Consider the following 18,772-nt stretch of genomic DNA (forward strand, 5'->3'; position numbering starts at 1 on the left):
TTGATCTGATCTGTATTTGTTTTGGTAATGACTCTAAAAGATTAATGGCAATACAAACTTACAAAAATACAAAAAGTACAGCTGCTTTGGATAGTGTAATGCATTTTGAGTAATGTTTCACTTCAAGGTACTGTAGGTTTGGTAAAATATATCACCATTTATCCCCAAATAACGTGGAACAAATTGTCTACATGATGGCTTTGTAAATAATATGTGAATAATATTGATATTTATTCATCAAGTCTATCCTTACTTCTCATAACTGTAAATGGTTTCAACTTCCTCAAATTCTACTCAGAGTTGCCCTCGTTAGAGCATTACTGTTAGAGCATGAGCTGTTGATAGTATAAAATATTTTGAGAAACGGTGTCCTCAAGTGAGAAGACTGGTCTTTGACAATTACCAAAGGTGTCTGAGAGCCTTCAAGAATAAAAAACATGTACGTGTCAGTACAGGGCAATGTAAACTGTGCACTAGAGCTACTTGCTGTTATAGTCAAAGATCAGACAAACAACCATTTATAATGATCAATGGCCAGATTATCAGTTTATTGGAGTATGGCTGCTGGTAATGAACATGGACTTTAAATACAAAAACAGTTTGAAGTACATCTAGGTCTGTTATCAGGTACTGTACATACATGTAGTACAGTGAATGGTGGTAAATAGCTCTACTCTTTGAAATGCTGACATAGTCAGATTTGTTTCTGCATTTTGAGATACGTTTATGTAAGCAAGCAAAATGAGGTGAGTTAATATTTTATTTTATTTTATTTTTTTGGGGGAGGGGGGCACTGGATGTCGAAAAACCTCCAAAAGCGAGCACTGAAAGAGTTAACTAAATTACACTTCAGAAGTTAAACTCAATATGAAAATGATTTCAATAAGAACTTCAAAGTGTTTTTGTTTTCCATTTAATCTAATCTTAACAATTGTTAACAAAATAAAAATTAGTAATTACTTGCAAAAGTATAATGTCACTCCATTGCCATAAACCATTTATTGTACTGAATAGGAACGACAAGAGAAAAAAAAAGACTTAAGAAAACCTAATAGTACATATTAAAATTAAAGTAAAATAGAACTTTAAAAATCCACTGTAATAAAAACTGCCAAAAAAATAATCACAAAGACTACATGTACATCTGTACATGTAAGACTTAAAGGAACTGGAAACTTTTGCTAAAATCAAAGACCATGATTCCCACTTGGTGTATTCCAAAGTGTGCATGAAATAACAAATCTCAGAAATATGGACTCAGTTGGTCATTGAGGTTGCAAGGAAATAAATCAACGAAAAAACACCCATGTTGCACAAATGTGTGCTTTCAGATGCCTGAAAAAGGCTTCATTCCTGAACCCTTTCTCAGATTCAAAAATTTTAGTGAGTCATAACTTTCTTTTCAAAAATATGTTTCTTCTGAGGGAGTCGTTTCTCACAATATTTTATGCTATTAACATCTCCCCGGTGCTTGTTAAGAAAGTGTGCATTTTAGTAATAACCAAACATGTCCAGTGCTATTTAAAAGAAACTAAACTCAACAACATTTAAAACACAATTTATATGGGAACTGCTTTACAAATCTAATTTGTTTTCTTTTTTAAAGGGAAGGTACACGTTTGGTAATTACTCAAGACAAACATTAACTTAAAAACTGACTTGGTAACGAGCATTGGAGAGCTGTTGATAGTATAAAACATTGTGCGAAACGACTCCCTCTCATGTAACATTTTTGAGAAAAAGGTAATTTCTCTCTAAAATAACAAAAGACTTCTAGCAAGAAGTCTTTTATTCTTATTTGAAAGCACACAAATTCGTCCAACAAGGGTGTTTTTTCTTTGATAAATTTCTCGCAACTTCAATGACCAATTGAGACAAAATTTTCACAGGCTTGTTATTTTATGGTTATGATGGGATACACCAAGTGTGAAGACTGGCCTTTGACATTTACCAAACGTGCACCTTCCCGTTAAACAAATTACATTTGAGTTGTTTAGCAATGCTTCAGATACTGATATGTCAACACTTGATGGGTTCATGTGATGCGTAAATGTTGCTTCGGTGTTTTTCATGCTTGTTTACAACAGATACTGTAGCTCATACACATGTATGTTTGTCCAGAATGGATACTGTTTTGCTGATTTAGTTGTAATGTTGCCCTGGATTCAAAACATTTTCCCTGGTATTGCTTGTATTCATAGGCAAGCAGTTGTGGTTTACAAACAGTTCCATGTGGTTAATGAACATTGTGCATTCAAGCCCATATCAAATACTTGTGCAGTAAATGTATGTACGTACATGTAATTGTGCCTTGAAGTAGAAGAATAGGCCTCTGAAATTTATTTCCCATCTGAACTTCTTCCTCCTTATTAGAACACCACTCTTAAAGTTGCATTGTACGTTCACTTGTACATTAGTATAATTGTACAAGTACAATTGCGTTGAGCAAAATAATGTAGTGTGCTTCTAAAAGGAAGAATATTTTATATTTTTCTTTACATTTCAAATTATTTCTGTATGTTTGCATCAAGGTGTTGAATCTTGGTCGCAGATTGATTTTGTAATAAGAATGATTCTGAACATTAAAACTGTGGCCCAATATTATAACTTGAATTCAGCACTGACCCTTCATACCAATTACATTAGATTTTCACTTTCAACATAATCACTTAACTACATAAAACAGTTGTTGTTTTCATAATACATGTGTACACCTGTCAGCCTACACTTAGGCTGGACATTTTGTCACTCAATAACCATCACTCCATTACCAGACACAACAAATTACGAAAAACACAATTGAACTTTGCAAAATGTGTTTTGGCGTCATTCGTTACTATGGAATACATACTATGTCAAGATTGTATTCCTACCTACCAAAATGTACATTTTTTTGTGAGCTGACTGAATTTGCTTATCTACTCAGGTTGGTTGAAATGGTTCAATGAAATGTTTTTTTCCTCTTAAAAACAATTACAATTTGTATGTCAAAAATGTTATCACTCTTTCTGAAATTTATGAGAATATAAAATTGAAGACATTTTACAAAAACATCCACATTGTACTCTCTTGTCAATAATGCATTTATCAGCATTTTCTACTTCTCTAGCCAAAACATCATTTTTACAGCAAAACTATTTTACAAACCAGTGCGTAAAAGAAACACCATAGTTTTAGTGGATTATTTAAACAAATGTTTCCTTCAAGAAACACTTATTGCATTATGAGATTATTTTCAAGCTTTTATAACAATTCTCATTGATGAAGTAATAGTTGTAACATGTTTGCTTTGCCCAATAACCAAAATATCAACATCCAAATTTACAAATCCATCAGTAAAGTTTTACTGCATGGAACTCTTCATGCCATGAATGGCGGTGCAGTTTATAAGAATGCTTCCTGTCTTAATTTTTTAATTTTTTTATATATTATTTTGCACTGTTCCCCTAAAATAACAAATTGGTTCATAAAATGAATCTTGGGGTTGTTCCTGAAAAAAATGTGGAATCCTGAACCCAAGTGGTGAAGTACAATAATGTTTCTTCCATGTTTTGTTGTCACATATGATAGCATATCTGGTGAGTGAAATGATATTTGCGCAATATACTATTTTTATTTATTAGTTACATGTTGTCAAATGCTTACTTCAGCTTGAATGTTATTGTGGTCCAGCATAATGTTTGTTATTGTCTTTACTCATGCTGATAGATTTGAACTGATTTGTCTGTAGCCACAACCAGATCACCAGCTGGTCTGAATGTGATACCATGGGGAGAATCACAATCCTTGATGATACATCCAATGTACTTGCCATCAGGACTGTAATGATGGATATCACCTGATGATGGGTATGTTGCTCTCCATACAGCAACATAGATGCTGCCATCCTTGTCACAACACACACCACGAGGCCACCCAGACTGATTGATATCTACTGAGAATACCATTCCACCATTGTAGGTTACTGATACTAACTTACTGTCTTTCCTGTTGGTGTAGATGAGTCGCTGTTTGTAGGTAGTCAAGTATCCACCAATCCCTGGAGCAGGCAGTGTTCTGATGAGGGATCCATCTGGTTTGTGTAGAGAGATCTCTGCCTTGGTACGATAACCCACTGCTATCAGATTGTTGTCATCCACTGCAATACATGATGGTTCACTAACTGGATTGAACTGATGGAGGAGCTGATAATTCCTGTTGAAGATCTTGACTGTTTCATTATCTAGAACAATGAGCTCATCATTTTTATTCACAGCCACACTGATTGGTCTGGTAAGACCTTGGATCGATAGTTCTTGTGGAATGACAGAGGATTGAGGGTTGCTCTCTGCTGGTATTTTAATCAATTTGGTATAATTCGAATATGCCGCAACAATATCACTATTAGAGTATGCAGCAACATCTATTGGATGCATACTCACCATCTTTTGGTTTTTGTTCTTGTATTTAGAAATTTCTGTTTTTAAAGTCCATTTATCTTGTTTGAAGTGTTTCATGGGTTGAATCGTTGGCTTTCTAGCCTGAGCAGAAGTTGCTGATTCTACTTGTTGTTCATCTTTCAGCACCAGTTTCCCTAGTGATTTCTTGCCTTCTTTAAAGTCCATATAAGTCAACCCATCTGGTACTTTTGTTGATTTCTTCTCTCTGTATTCTTTGAGGTCTTGTATAAGTTGTTCTATGTGATGAACAATCTTGATCTGTTGATCCATGAGTTGATTTACCTCATCCTGCTTGTGCTCTGCTTTGTTTATCTCTTTGCTGTTTGTAGCTCGTGCAGTTTCCATTGTCTTGACTCTGTCTTCATAAATCTGTTCTGCCTCTTGCATCAGTTTCACCTTCTCCTCTCTGATCCTGGCAGCCACCTTGGCAATCTCCTTATCAGCCTTCTTGTTGATTTTTTCTTTAGTGGCAGCAAACATAGAGTCTAATGTCTTACGGGACGTATCTATTTCTTGAATGGCAATGTTGAAGGTTTTGATTCTCTGTCTTACTTCTGCTAGAAGTTCTGTGGCATGTTGTTTACTTTTGTCTGAAGCTTCATTCAGTTCTATTACAGGGTGTGTTCTGTGGTCTTTAGCAATGCAAGTTGTACATATCAGTTTCTTGCATGTTTCACAATACAGGACAAGATCCTTGCCGGCATGCTTGCTACACTTAGAAACAAGTTCCTGACTGTGTACTGGTTTTTCTTGCTGCTGTTTCAGTTGGGTTTCCTGTGTTTCAATTTCTTCTTTTAATGAAAGGACTGTTAAGTTTGTTTTGAGTTCATCAATGCCATTTTCATTTAACAGAGTTTCTTGTCTACACACTGGACATGAAAGCCTTGTAGTACTTGGACTATTTTGTCTGAGTTGTTGAAGGCATTCAAGACAAAATGAATGAGAACACTCCAGTAGTTTGGGTTGCTTGAAGCATCCACTGCAAATTGGACATTCAAGATGATCCTGACTTATCTTTGTTAGCACTGACTGAACTGTTATATTGGATGCCATTTTGTTGGAAGTTGCTTTAATGATGATCTGTGAAGTAAAAGAAGAAATTGACTCAATTAGATGACATCCTTCTATTCCAGTACTTTCCTTATCAATGCAAGACTTGATTTCTTGAACATATTACAATCCCTGGCATAAAGTTAAAGATTTTTTTTAGATTTATGGATTTCATATGGCATTGTATTTTGTTCTATGTACTATGATGACCGATCAAGTATGTTTTTTCATTGTCATTTTTAAACTGCATATCTATACAGTTACATATATATCAATACATATCACAAGATCAAAGAAGTATAACACAAGATGCCTCTCTTGCAGGTTGCAATACTTGAGCAGCTATGTAAAGTTGGAGATGTGTGGAGGGAAACCCCAATCATCCCAGGGAAAACCCATGCAATGAGGTAGGGACTGACACCAAATCCACATGCAAGGCTTTGATCCATGTGTATCGAACTTGGGTCCAGAGAGGGTGAAAGACAGGGAAAATAACACTGAGCCAACTCGATTTCAAATATAGCAGGGACAAACAGAAATCACTGTTTGTAAAATGGTCCATGAAAATATCTTGTCTTTATTTAAATGAAGAGGGTACTACTTTGTTTCATTCCATGAAGGGCACACTTACCCCCCCCCCCCCAAATAGATAGAAAAGACAACATTGAAAACTGCCTCTTGAGTATTTCGGAGGCCCTAAAGAATCCTATATTGTTATTGGACAGATTTGAAAGCTAAAATAAAAAGGGTATAGTGTAAATTCTGGACCAGTTGTGACCTACCATCCCGACCAAATCTCTTTGAGCCCCAACCATATGGCCCTGCACCGTGGCATACATTTAAAGTAATGAACATTCACTGTCTGCGCATTCATAGTCAAACCCCCCCCCCCCCCAAACAAAAATATCCTTGCTGTTTTGAATAATGTTTTAGCTGCGTACTCGGCAAGGAATAAAAGAGTAAACGAGTTCTTGAAGACCATTTAAAACCGACGGTGTCATGCCTTTAGGGACGAATTCAAAATTAAACAAGCGGTAACTCGGGGTAAATCTTCATTTTCCCCCGGGGTTTTACAAGGCAAAAGGAAGTCGGGCCATAATGAGCTCATTATCTACAGGTCAATGAACATCGCTCCTCGGGGCCACAGAGAGCCAAGTTTACTTCTTTGATATCGCCGCCGGCCACGCTGCGGTTTGGCAGAGGCTCGGTTAATCCGTAATTGATACTGTTCAACAATAGATAAGTGGAGTTTGCGGTCCATTGGTTTCTTTAGAAAGATTGAGTACCTGGAGGAGACAAAGACTTGACCACTGAGAAATTATACAGACATTGATATTTCATAAAAGATATAAAGTTTTGTATTTCCCCCGCAAAATAGTTAAAATTTACAAGTTGTTAAGGTTAACAGCATTTTCAATGAAGAAAAACGAGCCAGGATTAGTCAAATTGCAATCTTATGTTTGTTTGGTTGTTTTATTTTCAAAATGCTAAATCACCAAAACTTAAATACATGTAGTTAACCAAAACATATTTTGTTACTCATGTAATAAATACATCAAATAGCAACAAATATATCACTCTGGTCTGTGTATTACAACTAATAAATTGGTTCTTTAGTTCTTAAACACTTTTTCATCACTGTTTATAAAACATTTTAAACAATCGGCTCATTACGATCAGACATCCTTACTTTTTTTTTAAGTAGACAATTTTGTGTGTTTATAAAAAATAGTTTACAATCGCTTGTTCACGCCCTCTAGTAGTTTGTGATAGTTGGTTTAATTAACGACTATGTCGACACTTGTCATTTACAACGGAACAAATTTTTACAAACGATTTCCCTTTTACCTCTCCTGGAAATTCCCGCTCTACTACATCTAACATTGACATCAATAATCGTCTATCTAATCTGTCTTTAGTGATTTGTCCGTCCTTACTTAAAACAGTGGTACCGTCAAAATTAGACTTTTTCATAATGTTTGCGGAGAAAAAAAAAGGCATCAAACCCCGCACAAACGATGACGCTTTGGTGCACTTCTGACGGAGGGAATTAAATTGATGGGCGTTGATTAAAACTGGATCGTATATTTGGTCCGGGTTAAACTCTTCATGGCGGATTGGAACGACAACGTTGCCGCCAGTCACTACGGCTGGTCCTCGAGGTTGGGCGATTGGTGCTTGCACAGGTAGGCCTAAAGGTGGAAGGATGTTTTCATCGGCGGGTGCGGGGATGGTTGGTTCGGCGGAAATGGGGTGATCGGCGGGGTCAGGGATTTGTTGATCGGCGGGTTCCGGGATTGGTTGATCGGCGGGTTCAGGGATATGTTGATCGGCGGGTTCCGGGATTGGTTGATCGGCGGGTTCAGGGATATGTTGTTCGGCGGGTTCAGGGATAGGTTGTTCGGCGGGTTCCGGGATAGGTGGATCGGCAGGTTCCGTTATTGGAGGTTGATCGGCGGGGATAAGTTGATCGGGGGTTGATCGGCGGGTTTGGGGTTTGGTTCATCGTCGGGTTTGGGGATAGGTTGATCAGCAGGTTTGAGAATGTTTCCTTCGGCGGCATGAGAAACATTTCCCTCGTGACTGACTTTTCTGACAAGCCGTCCTTTTAACAAGTTTAATGTTCCCTTCACAATGTCAAATTTTTTTGCACAGGTGTCAAGGACTTCTGCATTTTCCTCTGCTTGCAGACGTTGCTCCTCCCGGATTTCTTGAATGGCCGAGAAAGTGACCTGCTGCTGCTGTTTCATCTCTTGTAACATCTTCACTATCGAGGTTTCAGATGATGGACTCTTTGGTCTCACCAGTGACGAAAGCGGCGCATCATCATCACTGTCATCAGACCCTGACATGACTCGTTGACGTTTTGCTGAATGAAAAAACAATACAAATTGTTATATATAAGACACAATAAATATACAATAAAACCATGGGTATTATTATCTAGTTATCAAAAAAACAAGTATCTTTCTTCCAACAAACAGCATATAGATTCTATCGGTTTGGTCTGCTGCCTAGGGTATTTTTTGTTTGTTTTCGTAATAATATCAAAAAATTCAAAATTCAAAATTAATTTAAAATGAAAAAGGGGGGGGGGTTGGAGTTTGTCAGTTGTTTTTATAACTATTCTGATTGTTGGATGTTTAATTTAATACTGTCTGTACTATAAACCATGCTGCCCTAAAAAATGTTACCTATCAATTCACTTTGTATTTTGTGGGGGCCAATGGCTGAAACCAGGGAAGCCCCATACCGAAGAACTGCCCCCCCCTCCCCCGTGGCCCTGCTTGTTTGCTTCTTCAATATAAATTAAAGGAATTACATTATTATACTTACCGAGGTGTCCAATGTTCATTTTCGGTGGAGTTTTAGAAGAACTCTTTTTATTTTCACGATGAATCTCTTTCGAAATGGAAATAAAAGGTTGAACTTGCGATGAAACTGGAAGCGAATTGTGGAGCGTCTGGTAAAGTGCACAGAGTCAACTGACAGACATGCATGGTTCGCTGAATATTGCAGCATCTTTAAGATCACTGAAAGACTGCAAGCTTTGGTTTACAAACTGTATCAGATGAATAACTTTCAAAAGGGACTGCTTGCGCACCAAAACATTTGATGTTATTGACTTTGCCGCGACGCAAATAACAATAAGGTTGTTTGCATCGGTTGTTAGGGGATTCAGCGTCTAGCCTTTACTGTTTGTTTGGACTGCAGATGTACAGCGTGATACCCTAAGAGCTCTCAATTTTACTTCTAAAATTTATAAAATATAGTATTATAGTATAAAGTCTTAAACTATTCAGAAGTTCACTGGATGCGATGGCGGACAAGGATCTTTCTGAAGATATCTTGGGAGATCTAGATCTGTACACCTACAATTCAGACGACTCTTGGCTTTTTTCCGCCGGAGATAGTGACACCGAAAACCATCCAAGCTATGACTACTCTCCAGTAAAGGTATGTACGTTTTAAAATAATGCGAGTGTTGTTTTGTAGCCACAATAATTATATGTTGAATACAACAATACCTATAACAATTACGAAACTGTGAAAGGCACTGGACACTTTTGACTGGTAAACTTTTTGAAATAACGTAGTTTTTCAAAATCATCAACTTGAGCTGCCGTACAAACAGCGCAAATTTGAATATTGCGCACGCTTTTGCTCTCCCCAGCAGGTTCAGCTAAAATTTGGCAGAGCGCAAAAGTTTATTGCGCACAAGTTTTCGTTCAATGCGCTCCAATAGTGAAGACGCAACAGGCAGAAGTCGTGAGCGGAGAATTTTGGGCATCTTTTGTAGTAGATTTTTTTTTTATTTTGGGGGGAAATACATACATTACATTTACATTTGTTTATTTTCATATCCCACAGGTACCATCGCCTGCTGTTCGTAAAGGACGAGACCCAAGAAGAAAGGGCAACTACGCCAAAAAGGGCGCCGGGCGCAAAGCACTGCATCTCAAGTTTCCCCAGTTGGTAGATACGGCAACCGAATTCATCACACAACAGAGCTACGCAGCCGACTCTAGGCGGAGAACGAGGGTAGGGCGTTCCTGCGGGACCTCTATGCCATCTCTGAAACGACATCTGGAAAGAGAAGTTCCCGGACTCTCCATCAGTGTAGCTACCTGCCAGCGCCTTATGGTTGCCCCGGACAAGAAGATGAAGTCGGCAGATAATTACAAAGAGCTGATTCAAGCAAAGGTGGCTCTGAAGCAAAACAATGAACGGTCATTCCACATGGATTCGCACTACTGCAGGATGGAGTTTGCGGCACAGTATGCAGATGAGGTTGGAGTGCTTTCTTGTGACTGCATGAACAAAGTACGGATCGGCTCGATGGCCGTCAGCAGATACCACCAAATCTCACGGTTTCACATGATACAAGACGCCCCTAACTATCCAGACCACGACTTCCCTGTAGGAGACGGATATCTCATAACACCTTGCGGGTACATGACACTCAAATGTGGGTCAACTTCAGAAGTCAAAGACGAGCTCAGCCGAAACCACCTATACACCCCAAGGACTGGACCATTACAAGTAGTCAACCGTGCCCAGAAATTCCATAAAATGACAATCCAAGAACACATCAATGATTTGCTGCCAATCGTTGAAAAGGAATGTATCGCACACGGTCAGACGGGCATTGTTCTTATTGTGGATGGCGGTCCAGACTGGAGTGATGCATCCTGGACAGTGCTTCTCTTCCTCTCTCGGCTACTTCGGAAAGTGAACCTTGACTTCATCTGTATGACCAAGTATGTGCCGAAAAACTCTGCGCTAAACCCTATCGAGCATGGATGGTCCCCGCTAAGTAAGATGCTTACTTCTGTCAAACTGAAGAGCACCCTTGATGGAGAAAACCTGCCCCCAAGTTCACAAAATACTCTAACAGCGGATGAGAAGAGGAACAAAGAAGCGACCTTGTTCGACAACGCCATGGAAGACCTCAAGGCATTCTGGGATGGTCAGACATTTGATGGTTTTCGCATCTCCTCTTCCCACCACCCCTGCAATCACCCACCCGAGCCATTCAATGACTATGAAACAGTTCACCCAATAGTGTCATCGGGCTCTAAAGCCAAATTCTTAGAAAACGCGGGCATTTTTGAGGAAATGTCATTTTGCTCTTAAGCACGTTTACAAGCGACCCAGAGAACTCTCACTTGTAAAGTGCTCGGATGTGAACTGTGGTTTTTGTTCCATACACCCAGTAAGTGCCGTCAAATCGGTTGGAGAAATTAGGAAGAATCGCGGGATCATGCTGCTTCCGAAGGAATCGCCAACACAACCTCAGCACTACATGACTTACCTTGAACTCACTGCCTTGTCCAACGACCTGGTAAACCTAGAGACAATGCCGTCATACGTCAAAAAAGATCTTGGGAAATGCCCTGTCTGTCCTTGCTATTATTTTTCCTCAAAGGCAGACAAGAGAAGACATTCTTTAATCTTTCATTAAAGTTTGGACCGATAAGTAGTTTTTTTATGCAAAAGATCGCCCGACTGGGGTTTCTTTTCAGCTTTTAAAAGGAAGGTACACGTTCGGTAAATACTTCAAAAAACAAATGTTTACTTAAAAGCTGTCTTGGTATCGAGCATTGGAGAATTTGTAATGCGATAATTCTAGACAGCGCTGATCAAATGCGCATGTCAATATACAATGAAAAAGTAAAACAAAAGAGAGGGAGCAACATTACTAATAAACAAATGCAAACATTACACGTATTGATATTATTTTCTGTATTATGAAATTTATATACTCCTATTTTAGTCATATCATATAATTGTTACTACAAATAGACTCTCATATATCTACTCTGGTTGCAAATAAATTCTATTTAATGTGTGTGCAACTGTAAATAAGACAACAATCATAAGAAAGAATAAAGAAGCCGCAGTCGAGAATAATAATACCAATTGACTGTGTTGTTTTGTTTTGTTTTCATCAACCGTCTATGATGGTTGTGGTATCTATTCATTTGGTTGAAAAGCTAAATCTCAACATTTCGAAGAAAACAAATGAGACGTAAACTTAATTCAGTACTTATAAACAGTAACAGAAACGACTAAAACAAATTTTCCGTCTTAGCATTGTGAATTCAGAGAGTAAAATATGGTATGTTCAACTTGGAGGAATCGGAAGGTGTTTATGTACCGTCTTTTCAACGACGCAACGATGGTCACGAACACGACGACCTGCAATAAAATATTGTTAGGTATATCGTTTTAATAGTTAAATTTGCTGTTCAGTGGCCGATTTTGACCGATCAAAAAAGGAATTATTGAATACTTTGGTCTAAAGCAACAATATTTTGGGCTTATCATTCATAATCATAATTTGTTAATGGATCAGTAGAACAGTTATTGGAGCAGCCAGGCAGCTTTCACTAATCCGATAATCCCTTGCTGACGTAATCCCACAAGCAAATCTTGCCTTTTGTTAAATTGCTCTTTGTACCCGCGGTCACCCATCCACGACCAAGTTGACCCAGCATGTGCAGACGGATATTCATGACTCCATTGTTCGTATGCAAGGCTGTAAATACCCTGTGTTACCTCAGGGGATTCTTAAAAAGCCCCCGAGTTACCGCTTGTTTAATTTTGAATTCGTCCCTTACCTCACGGCCACGACCCGCTCTCTACCAATAGGAAGAGCGAAATTGTCTGGGGTGTTTATGAATGAATATTTACTCTCTATGCACATTTATATTATTTTTAAAGACAGTGTCAGACACTATTGGTAATTATCAAAGACTAGTCTTCACAGTTGGTGGATTTCAACATATGCATAAAATAACAAACCTGTGAAAATTTGAGCTCAATCGATTTTCGAAGTTGCGAGATATTAATGAAAGAAAAACACCCTTGTCGCAAGAAGTTGTGTACGTTTAGATGGTTGATTTTGAGACCTCAAATTCTAAATCCGAGGTCTCAAAATCAAGTTCGTGGAAAATTGTACTTCTTTCTCAAAAACTACATTATTTCAGAGGGAGCGATTTCTCACAATGTTTTATACTATCTACCTCTCCCCATTACTCATAATCTAGAAAGGTTTTATGATATTTTTAGTAATTACCAAAAGTTTGTAATATATATTTTTTAATTCAAGACAATCCCGGCCATATCTCGTTGGGCTCTGGCACCACGGCTCAATGCCCCCTTTCAGTATTTGCTCTCCTGCATGTCCTGGCTCTCCTTACGCGGTCTTCGGTGCTCCAATCAACAGGGAACAGGAGACAGAATGTCCTAGTCATGAGTTTGTACGTTTCGAAAAAAGGTTAATTTCTTGCATTTTTCCGGCAATGTCGACCACGTGTATTGCTGCTGATGTATTGCTGCTTGAGGCAGCAAAACAACTAAAAATGGGGTCAGTTTGCAAAGTGGTCCGGTCAGACGTCTTTTCCATCGCTGTGTAGCAAACACTTCAAGCCGCCGTGCTTCAAACATCCCGCCTCGATTGACAGCACGAATAGCGCCCTCTCGGATCGTGCCTACTTTTAAATTTGTTAATAAAATGGAAACTAAATTTTTAGAACCTTAGTTAACTGTTTATTCATATTCTACTAATCAAAACACATATTTTAGTGGCAAAAGCTTTATCTTGACAAAATACCACTTCCAGGTGACTTTAAGGTTGATGCTCGAACCTTTTGAATTTTACATGGGTGAAAAAGTGTTTATATTTGAAGGGAGAATAACTCAACGAGCCTTGGAATTCCCCTGTTTCAAATTGAGCAGAGGACAACAATTTGGGAGTCAATGCATAAGTGTCCTTTTACTGTAAAAAGCTATTGGACTGAGTACTGTTGAATGCGTATCATACATTAGTTGTCTGGTGTACCCTAGGGCCCAACTTATTAAAACATTATAACATACAATTCGCTTACTCGTGTCAATTCTTTCTTAGCAAAAAAAGTTTCCTGAGCAGCATTAGCTGAACAGTATTTTTGATTGCATATATATACCAATTTGTACTGTATCCCAAATATGCATAAAGCCTATGCAACACGTGCCCCACTCATTTTGTACTTAGCCAAGACATTTGCTAAGCAGCATTTTCTGCTTATCATTTTTTGGATGTTGTATGAGGCAAAGGTTAGACTTCTTTCTATTTAAACAATGCAGAAAAACAAGTCCAGGGCATAAAGGTCCTATACAAGTGTGACACATTTGATATAGACAAACTATTTTCATTTTTATTCCTGATGGAGGAATTCAAAGCTACATTTGTAAGTTTAAATATTCCTTGTATTCGGAATTCCAAGACTGATGGGTTCAGAATTGTTAATTTAATCCTTTGTTGAGATCATTTTTGAAAATAAACATGAAATTGATGGAATCCGATACTTTCTATAATAACAATACAAATGTTCAAGTGGCTTTTTGGTTTTTAACCACTTGATTGTTTTAATCCTATATAAAGTGTGTATGTCAATGTGCAATTTTCAATGTGTAAATTTGGGGGAGTGGCTTAACTATTTCACATATTTTTTTTTTTTTTTATAACCATGTTGCTTTCTATTTAATTTCAAATTTTAAATTTATGTAAAATTGTTTTAATTCAGCCTTTGTGCTGCGAGGACAGTTTTTTAATAAACCATTTTGTCTTTCTATCTATCATGTACGTACATGACAATACTTATGTACATTCATGACAACTATCATTTATGTACATTATAACTTCTTTGTATGCTCAGGTATACACATTGACTCTGGACTTATTGTGTATGATAATATATTGTCTTGATACAAAAAAAGTTACTGTGTACATATTTTCATACACAGCAATTATCATGTACTTGAAAATGACATTGTGGAGCTCTCCAAAGGAATACTCCCCAAAAACATAAATTCCAATCAAAGCTGTGTTTAGGTTGCCATTGTAAATCAGTAATACATGTACATCATCTCTGTCTTCATTTAAAGCCACTATCTCAAGGTTTATGTCCTTTTTTGTACATGGAGATGCTGCACAATATCGGCTGTACAAGTCATGCTGTGGTGTTTGAGGGTTTTTGGCTGTAATCATCTAAGATGCAGTACATGTTTGTACGTCTTGTTTAAAAAAGCAACAGGCCATTACACTTGGATGGAGTTTTTAACTTGGTTGTTGATACCCACTAAATTATTGCTGTGTAAGAAATTATATTTAAAGCATTTTATAATATAAACCCTGTTTTTGACACATTTATATAACTTACTGGTTTTTAATGAAAGAACATGGCTTGAAACATCAACTGGCATGAAACATAAAATCTTGTAGTCTTCAAGAGTACATTCCAGCATTGATCCGTTAGATGTTGGCACAACACACTGAATGGTTGCTTTCTGTATATCGTTCAACGATGCCACACCAAGCCCTATGTATTTCTCATATGTGGGAATTCCCGTTTCTATATGTAGCCTTTGTGTTGAAGGCTGTGCTGTTAGATGTATTGTCATTTCCTGTACAGTACTCATACTGCATTACACACTGACTTGACAATGACCTTAACCTCTGACCGGTTCACATAAAACTGGGACTGTGTATGTTTGTATTGTGAAAGAGATTGGCTGTTGCCAGCTTGGCATTTACATGTATTCTATTGTAGGAAGCTTTCAGAGTTCCCTTAGTGGGAAGATTTTCTAAACTGTGGACAACCAAACAAACACTAAATAGGCCTTTTGGTGTGCATAACTGATTACCCTAATTTGTGTCCCCAACTTTTTTGGAATAATAACAACTTTGGAAAAATCAGTTTTGTCCATGCAGCCATCACAGCCCCAGACCCAGCCCTTTTAGGCCCTATCCTATCCCCCAGACCAAAGTTAACTCTCACCATTGTAGACCCAGCCCCACAATTGCACTTTGTTTAGAACTCCAATGTTTTTGGAAAAAAGAATTGAAAGATATTTTTTTAAAAACATATTATTGCAGTCCTAACTGTTTGTTGACTTTAAGCCCCCCATAAGTTGTAGAATGAATGACCTGTGACTGTTGATTAGTAGGCCAGGTTGATGCAAGTTGTTCTTAGCAAAGCAAGTGTTAAAGCGTTCTGATCGACACTGTGCTCATTAAAGGCTCATCTATCTTTATACATGTAAATCTTCACCTAAGACAATTTTAAAACAAATGTTGTCTTCTATTTGTTGTCCACTTCAGCAGTTGAAATTGCTTTGGATGAACCAGTGGAGATGGGGGAGCCAGCAGCTTCACACTTCATGATAATAGAGTCTGCATGTTGGTTGTTCACAAGATGGATGGCACTGCGATCTTTTGGAGCTCCATTCCATCAAAGGGTAAGTGATCCTTTTGGGATTTATCTTAAAATCAATCTACGACTGACAAAGTGGGAGAGGATCAAGAGGCTGTTGATGAGTAAATGACAAATTAAAAAACAATCGACAAAGAATGGTATAAGAAAACAGCTGCTGAACGTAACAACAAGTTGAGATGCAACTATCAAAAGGATGGTCCATGTGGAAAGGCTATGTAAAGGGGAGTATAGAGAGGGGGAGGGGGTTGCTTATGGTGTCATAAATGCCCATGTCAAGTTATGAACGTGTGGTGAAGAGGGGACTGGGCTTTGACAGCAAGTCTAGAATGCCTCAAAGTGGACGACAAAATACAACTACAATCAATTCACTTGATGTGTGAACTGGTACAGCTTGACCGTTTTAAAACATTTTTTTTACATCTTTTTTTTTTTGTCCAACAACCAGCTGTCCATACTTTTTACCGGTGTCCCTACACTCTTTTACCAATGTCCCCACACTACAGAAGCTAGGCTTGTAACAAAGCTGTTAAAATACATACTAGCATAACAAGCTACTTGATAATGAACAATGGAGAGCTGTTGATGGTCTAACACATTGTGAGAAAAGACTCCCTCTGAAGTCACGTAGGATTTGAAAAAAGAGGTAATTGCGCAGTAAAGTATTTGAACCTGTCAGAAAGACTTCAGCCCTGAAGCCTAAAGATTTACTTTAAAACTTACACTGTTTAAAGATAATAATCCAATATAACTTGCTCAGGTAAACTAGGATTTTAAAAACTTCACAGTCCTTTTTATAGCATACATGTAGGTGAGGCATATCCTTTACTGTCCTGGAAACAAAAAAACATATACATGGCAACTGTGTTTTCCTCATAGGATGGTTGACGCATTTCCTTAACTATTCTAGTTAAGGAGTAAAAACAAATACATAGTAGGTGTTTTTTCATTCTAGGTTGGTTGAGGCAATTCCTTAATTATCCTAGGAGTATAAAATACATGTTAACATCTGTTTTTCTTCCTATGACGGTTGAGGCATTTCCTAAACCATCATACGATTAAAAAACACATAGCAACTCTATCTTTCCTCTTAGGATGGATCATAGGAATAAAAAATACATGTTTAATGTTTTTTGTTCCTAGGATGGTTAAGGAATTGCCTCAACCATCCTATGAGAAAAATACAGTTGCTATGTGTTTTTTAATCCTAGGACGGTTCAGGAAATGCCTCAACCATCATAGGAAGAAAAAAGACATGAATGGTTTTTGCTTTTCCTCATCCATTCTACGAATAATATAGATATGTTAACTGTGTTTTTCCTCTTAGGATGAATAGGGCATTTCCTTAACTATCAATTTCATAATAGATGTTAAATTTGCATCGGGGATAAAGAATATTAATTTTGGTTTTTACCCATACACCGATGTGTGTTAGCACTGTATACTCAGTACTTTCCCGAGTCCTGTGAAAAAACCTCGGTAGTCCATTTGGTAAGACACTGCTCTAGAATTGCAAGGGTCGTGGGTTCGAATCCCACCCGAGTAACATGCCTGTGATATTTTTTCACAGGACTCGGGAAAGTACTGAGTATACAGTGCTAACACATATCAATTTCATGCTCCTTCGCTGCGCTCATACGCATGAAAAACAGTTCTTTGGAAAGATGTTTCTGTTAGCGGACAAGGGACGTAGAGAAGACGAAGAAGTGTCAATAAAATAATAAAATAAAAAACTTAAAAAACGGACAGAAATAGAAGGTGTTCCGGGCTGTTGGCCTGAACACCTAAAAAGCTGTCTCTTCTAGCCTTTCGGTTATCTCCCTGGAAATTCCGGACATTAATTAAAGTCATTCACAGTTTAAGGTGGTGTACATATCATTAACTATTCACATTGTAAGTCACTTTTATTTGCTTCTTATGTGTTTGCTTCTTATGTGTTTCTTCAATAGGCTGTTCTGAGTAATCCCAGCAAGCAGTTCTTGTTGCATCAGATTTTTGTCAGGATTTCTGAATTTGTGAACAATGCATTTCACTTGTTCTAATGATAGTGGTTGTTTTTGTGATGGGGTTTGTGAAGATGTTCTAATGATATTGGTTGTTTTTGTGATGGGGGTTGTGAAGATGTTTTAATGACACTGGTTGTTTTTGTGATGGGGGTTTGTGAAGATGTTTTAATGATATTGGTTGTTTTTGTAATGGGGGTTTGTGAAGATGTTTTAATGATATTGGTTGTTTTTGTGATGGGGGTTTGTGAAGATGTTTTAATGATATTGGTTGTTTTTGTGATGGGGGCTTGTGAAGATGTTTTAATGATATTGGTTGTTTTTGCGATGGGGGTTGTTAAGATGTTCTAATGATATTGGTTGTTTTTGTGAAGATGTTTTAATGACACTGGTTGTTTTTGTGATGGGGGTTTGTGAAGATGTTTCAATGATATTGGTTGTTTTTGTGATAGGGGTTTGTGAAGATGTTTCTGACCCACTCAGAATAGTTACATGTAGCTGAGCTATCAGTGAAACTACT

At 37.7% G+C, this 18,772-nt stretch overlaps 2 protein-coding genes across 2 annotated transcripts in view; one reads left to right on the top strand and one right to left on the bottom strand.

The window, feature by feature from the left end:
* LOC139949433 (uncharacterized) overlaps window positions 1-18,772 on the top strand; it is a 62,555-nt gene that overhangs the window by 31,673 nt on the left and 12,110 nt on the right. The window contains exon 5 of the mRNA XM_071947762.1: window positions 16,138-16,274. Coding sequence (XP_071803863.1) covers window positions 16,138-16,274 — 137 coding nt within the window. The remainder of the gene's footprint in view (window positions 1-16,137; window positions 16,275-18,772) is intronic.
* Window positions 548-15,326, bottom strand: LOC139949423 (uncharacterized). The gene is made up of 2 exons (XM_071947752.1): window positions 15,197-15,326; window positions 548-5,519 (listed from the first exon to the last, which is right to left on the bottom strand). Exon 2 carries the CDS (start codon window positions 5,490-5,492, stop codon window positions 3,693-3,695), a length of 1,800 nt encoding a protein of 599 aa, XP_071803853.1. The 5' UTR covers window positions 5,493-5,519; window positions 15,197-15,326; the 3' UTR covers window positions 548-3,692.

This window comes from Asterias amurensis, chromosome 17 (genome assembly GCF_032118995.1).
Source record: "Asterias amurensis chromosome 17, ASM3211899v1".
In the NCBI taxonomy this organism is placed as follows: domain Eukaryota; kingdom Metazoa; phylum Echinodermata; class Asteroidea; order Forcipulatida; family Asteriidae; genus Asterias; species Asterias amurensis.

Bases quoted from the DNA above. Each gene is read 5' to 3' on its own strand.
- LOC139949423 (XM_071947752.1), bottom strand. From the start codon at position 5,492: ATGGCATCCAATATAACAGTTCAGTCAGTGCTAACAAAGATAAGTCAG.